The sequence below is a fragment of the Lactuca serriola genome, chromosome 3 (genome assembly GCF_051521515.1).
Source record: "Lactuca serriola cultivar US96UC23 chromosome 3, Lser_US96UC23_V15, whole genome shotgun sequence".
In the NCBI taxonomy this organism is placed as follows: domain Eukaryota; kingdom Viridiplantae; phylum Streptophyta; class Magnoliopsida; order Asterales; family Asteraceae; genus Lactuca; species Lactuca serriola.
In genome coordinates, this window is record NC_136410.1 from 77,127,241 (window position 1) to 77,135,591 (window position 8,351).

At 31.5% G+C, this 8,351-nt stretch overlaps 1 protein-coding gene across 1 annotated transcript; it reads left to right on the plus strand.

Annotated features, from left to right (window-relative positions):
* Window positions 1–2,166: 2,166 nt before the first annotated feature.
* On the plus strand, window positions 2,167–5,372 carry LOC145092691 (2-oxoglutarate and iron-dependent oxygenase domain-containing protein CP2-like). The gene is made up of 8 exons (XM_079030660.1): window positions 2,167–2,574; window positions 3,617–3,664; window positions 3,881–4,069; window positions 4,146–4,296; window positions 4,383–4,594; window positions 4,717–4,835; window positions 4,931–5,042; window positions 5,131–5,372. Exons 1-8 carry the CDS (start codon window positions 2,248–2,250, stop codon window positions 5,167–5,169), a joined length of 1,197 nt encoding a protein of 398 aa, XP_078886786.1. The 5' UTR covers window positions 2,167–2,247; the 3' UTR covers window positions 5,170–5,372.
* Window positions 5,373–8,351: the final 2,979 nt, after the last annotated feature.

The window sequence follows — 8,351 nt, forward strand, 5'->3', positions numbered from 1 at the left end:
TAAACATAAAATCTTTGAATCTATATTCGAATCACATCATGATAAATTACATCGGTTCTATAGTTAAATTAAATTCAAATGAATCTAAGAATGATTCATCAAATCTAGGCTAAAAAAGACCCACCTAACCATCATAATCACTTGTTCAATGACTTACACATAGAATCCATTGTCCTTCACGTACAATTTTGTTACAACGATCAACAAGTTAATCGATTCAAAATGGTGTTTGGGGTTTTTTACTAGGGATTTGCAATTAGTTCAAGAACCCTAATTTCTTCTTCTTCTTCCTCTATATGTTATGTTTAAGATGATGGATTTATATAGGGTTTGGTTTTAAGAGTGTGTATATGTGTATGTTTGATTTTCTAGGATAAAGGAAGAAAAGAAGAAAGTAAAAGACAATGAGACGAGAGAGGGGTAGGTGGGGTTGGTTTTGTGTGCTTTTTTATTACTTTAATTATGAAAGTAATAAAAAAATATAAAAAAAGAAAAAAGAAAATAAAAGGAAAAAAGTCATTTTAAGTGTTTTAGGACGAAAACCATCGTAATATTTTTGATTTTGAATCTTCCATGCAAGCCATAAACTTTTTGGATTTTATCCATAGTTTTTACGAAAGCATAAAGACCAATTTAGCAGTTCTACCTTTTCTTTTATTTATTTATTAACAAAGTAAGCATTCTAGTTTCTCCTTTGACCTCGACATCATATGTTTCACAAAAGAGAAATTAAATATTCTCCTACTTTTTGTTCCTACATATCCTTCTACCCAATAAAATGGTGACATGTGTAATATTTAATACTCATTTAATGAAATTTAATGATATTTTAGGATGCTAATATAACACATGTCATAATTTAAATAGGTAGGAGGATTGATATGATTAAAAGGTATGAGGATATTTAATTTCTCTTCACAAAATGGTCCAAAACTAGTTAAAATTAAATAACTTAACTCCAATGTTTAAAAAAGTCAACACTTACAAAAGTCCAAAACTAGTTAAAATTATATAACTGAACTCAAAAACTTAAAAAAGTCAACTCTTATATTCAAATCTTTTAAACTTCATTTATAATATCCAAAAAAAACTTTTTTAACTAAGCACATTTATTAATTTAATCAAATTTTAACTTATTTGCTAAAATTATGTGTGTTATACATTACTATAATGATTGTTCTTGTAAACCAACATGATATAATACGTGATTAATATTGGTATTTAAATTAAAGGGTTTTTTTTTTTTTTTTTGTAAGATTTTATCTAGATATACAATTTGAAAGAAAACAACAAACTTAATGATAACTCTGGTGAGATCACATGATAACATCATGTTATGCAGTTATCTTGAGCATCGGATATAAAAGTGACAAATCAAGCAAGAAATTAAACTTTTATAAGTATAAAGGTTTACATAGATTCCTTACCAAAGTAAATTGATTTATCACGGGTAAAATTAGAGTTGTAATGAAGAAAAACATGTTGATGTGTGCTTAACGCTTATGCACTTTTATGAACTTTATGCACGAGCTTGTAGAACTTATTCTGTCTTCAATTACTTAGGGCGATGATCTACAACATAGCATACCATCCACGCCATCTATAAATACCATGCATGCAAAAAGAATTTATCATTGTTTTATCATGCAATAAAAAATACAGGACGAAGCGTGAAATGATCCTAACATTATTAAAAAGTCGATTCGACTATGTACATGAGAAAAACCGGAGGACAACATCATTTGAATATTGTAACCGTTATTTAGATGTATTCACGTTTTCTTAAATTAACACTTATTGTTTACGTGCATTAGCCAAGAAGGGCATGTATGTACTTTTCTATTAATTTATAAAGACTTAGTTTTATAATATTCATTTAGAATAAGAAAAATATGATTTTGATTTAATATTCAATAATAATGCTCAGTTCTAACAATTGTATTGCTTAATAAAGAAGCATAAGAACTTAATGAATTAGAATCAAGAGTAAAAAAAACTTACAAAAAATGTGATATTTTCAAAGACAATTTGAAACATGAATTAAAAAGTGAGTTTGATCATTTCAAAAAAGATGAGGGGCTAAAATATGACATATACAAAAGTAAGGGTCTAGAGTTTAAAACAAATAAAGATGAGGTGTTTAAATATCTGGGGAAACCTCAAAACTCATGAGCTCTCACGACAAGCATACACCGTCGTCTGCACAAAATTGAACCCTTAATTTTCTCTCTTCGATCTTCACTAACAATGACGATGCCGGCTAATGGTGGCGCTGATCGGAGAACCGATTCTGCGCCGACTGCTCTGTCGTCAACCCCTGTCTCCGCAGGCAACATGGATGCTAACGGAACTGTACCAGTACCGGTGAACTCCAATTACCGTCTCCGATTGAGTCCTAAAAAGGATCACAAACCGGAAAATTACGAAGATCTTCGATCGGAGTTCAGTCCTCAGCTTTTCAGCTCACTGGAGCGACACTTGCCGCCGAACCTCTTGAATGCTCCTCGAGAAGCGAAGTTTAAGCACATGCGGGACATTCTGCGTCGTTATTGGAATGAAGGAGAGCGTAGTCGAGTGAGTATCCCATTTTCGCTATTTGTTATCATGTACTCACGTACACTAGGATATCCTATATATAAATTTGTATCTTTGAGGTTTGCAGGGAAATGAATGAGCAATTTACCATTATTTGTTAGTCATTAGGTGCCAATTTCACATACACATGAAGAAATTCATGGATCGTCTTTCTGTCATCTAGGATCGCCCCAAATCATGATGCATGCTAATAGAATGAGTGAGCTTAGGTTTGAATTAGGAAAAAAAAAATCAAATTTTGGATTGGATCAACAAAAATCCTATTTGGGCATAGAAATGAACAAAAAAACTGGGAAATATGCTGTCTATAAATCTAATGTTTCGTTTTGATTCTAAGTTTGATGGATCATTACTGAATTGCAGGATATCTGATCTTTTTGTAACTCATGCTCTATAGTTCAAGTCAACAAAACTATTGAATCTTGTAAATTGGTTCTATGCTTTTCATAATTGAAGAAATCGGTGCATTGTTATCTTCTCTTTCACCATCACAGAAGTTTTTCTTGTGCACAAATTCTGAATTATCAAGCTATTGCGATTAAATTTCAAATAAGGCAAAGTTTCATATAAAAACCAAATATTGTCAACATTTGGGCATTAGGAACTCATGGTACCCATGCTTTCTATGTTCCCTGTGTTTTTCTGTTTAGGAAGCAAACACAATTAGTGCTTTACACATAAAGTTGACAAAATGTTTATGCATAGAGGGATTGTATTCAAGTCTATGTTAAAAGGTTGGGGATTACATTTTTTAAGCACCTGTTTCTTCATATGAGTTCAATAACCTACAATAATTTAGAATTCATATCCTAGATTACTAGTGATGCAAAGCCCATATCATTAATATAATACTTCCCTATATAGAACAATTCTTTAATTATCGACGAATGAAATACAGTAAGAAATTCTTCCTTAATAGACAAGTTTTCATAATCAAAATTGTGAATATATTACTTGACTTGAAGTTTATATGTTAAAGTCTATTTCAATTACTAATCATCTCTTTCATCACTTTCAACAGGTGAAGAAGCACAGCTTATACAGGGAAAGAATCATATCCAGTTATCAGGTAAACATGTTAAACTTATAAAAACAATCCGAAAAAGGTTAATTTATTAAAAAAATGTATCCCATGCAAACGTAACGATACTTTTATTTTCGTTACCTTTTTAAACCGAAACCACTTAAAACAGTGAACATTGTAATATCCGATATATATATATATTTTATATTTTATATGTTATATAATCAGCAATCACTGATTTTCTTTTTCCTTGGTTTTCAGCCTCTTTACAGAGAATTATATGAACTGAATCCCTCAAGCTTCTTTGTGCCCTCTTTCATAAACGCATTCATGGCTAATGATGATGTCAGCAGAAATCAAAGCATCAGAAACATAATGTCTGAACCTGTTCCAGGAGTTTTCACATTCGATATGCTCCACCCAGATTTCTGTGCAAAGATGCTAGCTGAGGTGATATAAATAATCTTCTATTCCTATTTTTCACACTTCAGTTTTTATATTTTCTTATCACATTCTAATTTCTCAGGTTGAAAATTACGAAAAATGGATTCTGGAAACAAAATCAGCAACCATTCGCCCAAACACCATGAACAAATTTGGTGTTGTTCTTGATGACTTTGGAATGGAACCAATGCTGGATAAGTTAATTGAAGACTTCATTAGCCACATCTCAAAAAGTAATCTTTTTTTTTTTTTTTTTTTTTTTTTAAATCGATATAGACAATGTAGTTTATCTAACAAATTTATGTGAAAATTTATGCAGTCTTCTTTGTTGATGTGGGAGGATATGCACTTGATTCTCATCATGGATTTGTGGTGGAATATGGATTTGATAGAGATGTGGAATTAGGGTTTCATGTGGATGATTCAGAGGTGACTTTAAATGTCTGTTTGGGGAAACAGTTTGCTGGTGGAGAATTGTTTTTTAGAGGAGTTCGTTGTGAGAAACATATGCATACGGAATCACAACCCGAGGTAAATTAAAAAAAAATATATATATATATATATATATATATATATATATATATATATATATATTATTATTATATTTTCTTTTTAAATTATATTTTTATTTTAAATTAAAATTTCATTTACAGGAGATCTTCGAATACTCGCATGTCCCTGGGCATGCGGTTATTCACCGTGGTCGTCATCGACATGGAGCTCGACCCACTACAGCTGGAAATCGGGTCAATTTATTGATTTGGTGCAGAAGGTATTTTTATTTTTTATTTTTTTAGAAAAAAAAAAAAGTTAAATTTATTGAATTAGAAAATGTTTTTATTTTGATAAAGTTATATTATGTTACAGTGCTGTGTTTAGAGAGATGAGAAAACACATGAAGAAGTTTACAGCTGGCTGGTGTGGTGAATGTCAACGGGAGAACAGAGAAATGCTTGACCAGGCTGTGGCTGCCAAAAAGGTGCTTACTTTTTTTTTTTTTAAATATAAATAATAACGACTTTTGATTTTATTTAAAAATGGTTATTAATGTTGTGAGAAATTTACAGGAAGCGTTAATGTGGAATGGGATTGTGCGTCTTGGGTAGAAGAAGTTTGGTTTTGTTGTAGATTTAAATCGTTTTTTACTTATTAAGCATGAAGGACCACAATTTCGTCATCCTTTGTGGTGATGAAATGTTGTTGTTTAATATTTTTTATATAATCCGCAACTAAAATGCATATATTTACTTTAATAAAATGGTGAACTGTAAGTCACCATGATATACCATCATCTCCTTTGAGTTTTGCATATTTGGTTTTATGAATTACTTCATTTACAAAATATGAAAAAGCCAAAACTTACAATATCATTTAAGAGATAATTACTTGTAAAAGTAACAAATTATAGATTTTTATACATATATTTAGTTCAAAACTTATTCTTTGAAGATAACAATATTATTTAGGGATATGATAAATTAATAATATATACAAAAATTTATTAACTTAGGAAGCTAGAGTATTGTACTAGTAGTATTAAATGGGAAGTGAGAGTGTATCAATTTAGGTCAGTGTGTACGCTAAGACTCGATGCTCAGTTGGGCTGTAAAAAAGTGGGTGTGGCAGGGACTGTAAAAAAAGCATTGTCAAGTCTACTTTTCTGTAAAAATAACCACAACACGTCCTTTCACTGCTCCCTCTCCCTTTTTCTTTCCTTTAAACAGCAAAAAAAGAAGATCCTCTTACACGTCCCTTCTTCACATTCTAGACTTTATTCGTATAAACATTTCACAATTTATTACAAAAAAAAAAAAAAAAAAAAAAAGTTAAATATCGAACACCAAGAGATGAAAGAAAGACCAAATCTTTTAATATTTCGAATTTTCAATACATAACAAAAGCAACTACATGATCGTTGTAAGTGATGCATACCTAGCAGTACCATAACAAAAAAACATTCGTTTTACGACAGATTATACAACATCGAAAGGTCACTCGACCCCACAAAAGAACCCACTAAAAGTCAACCTGGTATGCTTCTCTTACATCCTCATGTTATAAAGTACATATATAATTATATATCATATCATCTTCTACATAAACTAATATTACCAAAGGGTAATAAGGTAATTATACTCAAGTAACAAAGGTGAATAATATTCGGACCGATGGCCTCATACCCTCAAAGCAAATGCAATACAATATTGTTCTTCCGGTTTAGCCCTTCTTCGTCTCTTTTTTTTTTTTTTTTTCTAAAAAAACAAATGAAGAAAAACAAGAAACTCAGAAGAACAAGTTATATTGCAAAAGCTTTTCTTTTTGTTGTGTTTTGTGATCTTTTAAAGGTGGAGAAGAACAACCTTCCTCCTGCGCCGCCGCCATCCGCCGCCGCCAGCGGAGATCCACCGGCCACCACCACCACCATGCATTCCTTTCTTCTTGTGTTAGGAACAATACCAAGGGTAAAAAGAGGAAATGAGGAATAAATAGGTCGGGTGAGAGTGGGGGAGGTGAGTGAGAATGTGAGAGAAGAGAGGGGAGATGGAGGGTTGTATATAAAGGTGAAATTTGCGGTCTTTTAAAGAAGGGAAAAAAGGAATTATTGGAGTCATTTTCATTATAATATATTTTAATAAATAAACAAATAATTATCTTGTAAAAGGTTTAAAAGATTAGAATGGTAATATTGACAAGGGTAGTGTGCGTTGTGAACTTTTTGGTTTTAGTAGCCCACAATTATCGAGTGAGTGGGGTTGGGACCTCCTCCGACTTGCTATTTTCTTCTTCTTTTTTCGTCTTTTAAGAATATTGAGTATTTTTATTATAACGATTTTAGACTACTCTCTTTTTTAACAATGTATTTTCCCCAAACAAATTAAGTTTGTATATTTAAACCAAGGCTGCAAAAAACGTTCGACGTTAGCTATTCGGTGGACTGGGGTCAAGGGATTAATCGGCTAGGCGGAGATTAATTGGAGGATTAATCGGATACCATTAATTGCTAATTTCTTGAATTTTAAAAAATTAAATATGACTAATATCATATCAAAGTTCGTAAATACCATTAATATGATAACAAAATAGATTAATATGATTAATAGAATACTAATCATGCCTTAAATAATTTCCATTGAGATAAAACTTCTTTAAAATGTTAAAATTTCATCGTTTTATAATGTTTCACTCATTATGTATGCATGGATTAATCGCTAGGCGCTCTCTAATCGGTCGAGTAGCGCTTAGGGATTAATCGAAGATTAATCGAGACCTAGTCGGGATTTTTACAACAGTGATTTAAACACTACATAACCATGAAGAAAAAATGGCTATACGGGAAACAAAATGATAAACTAGTACTCATGAACGAAAATATTGGTACTTAATCTTCTAATTTAATAAAAAATGGAAAAAAATAGTTGTATTGACATATTCTTTTATAAAACAACCCAAGTAAGGTATATCAAGGAGAGTGAAGCTAGGGAAGATTCCGGTTAGAGTTGCTCTATCAAAGAGGTGTTCATACCGACTCTTTGTCCTGTAAACTTTGTGATGCAAGTGAAGAATAAGCAAATCATTGGCTTACGAGTTTCTCTTTTGCTTCAGAGGTCACTAAATGGATTCCTAACTGGTGTGAAATTCCTCAAAAGAAATTTACAAGTGTGGCGGATTTGCTTGATTTTGGTGCTCGTTAGGAAAATGCCTCAAAAAACGCTATTTGGCGAATTTGGAAGATTAGGAACAATAGACTCTATAGCAACATGGTTCAATCCTCTGCAATAATAGTTGACGATGTCATCTCAATGTTTTTACTTGACATAACTTTATGGGTTCTCATAATTCGTATAAATGGTTTGAGTGTGCTACTCATCTTTCTTATGTTGTAATCTGCAAACTCTTTTGCCTTGCTTTCTTGCCTCCTGCTAGTTTCTTGCTAGCTATATAGTCTTTTTATATTATTCGTCGTTACCAAAAAAAAACCCAAAACTTCTATTTTTACAAAATTTTCATCAATTTCGTAAGTCGCCCACTTTGAAATCACTATTTAATACGCAATTGCATCTTCTATTGCCCGAGTAAAAAAAATTTATAAAAATCTGAAAATTTATCGATTTCTCAAGGCCAACTTGCAATGTTAGATTATTCAACAAATTAGGTTCTTTTGTCATGGGGATTTTCAAAAACCAATGTCGCAGCACACATAAATTTTATAGTACGGAAATTAAGTGTTATGTTGAACGATATTTCTGGAGAAAAAAGGTGTAAAAGAGAATTTCTAAAAGATGACTTA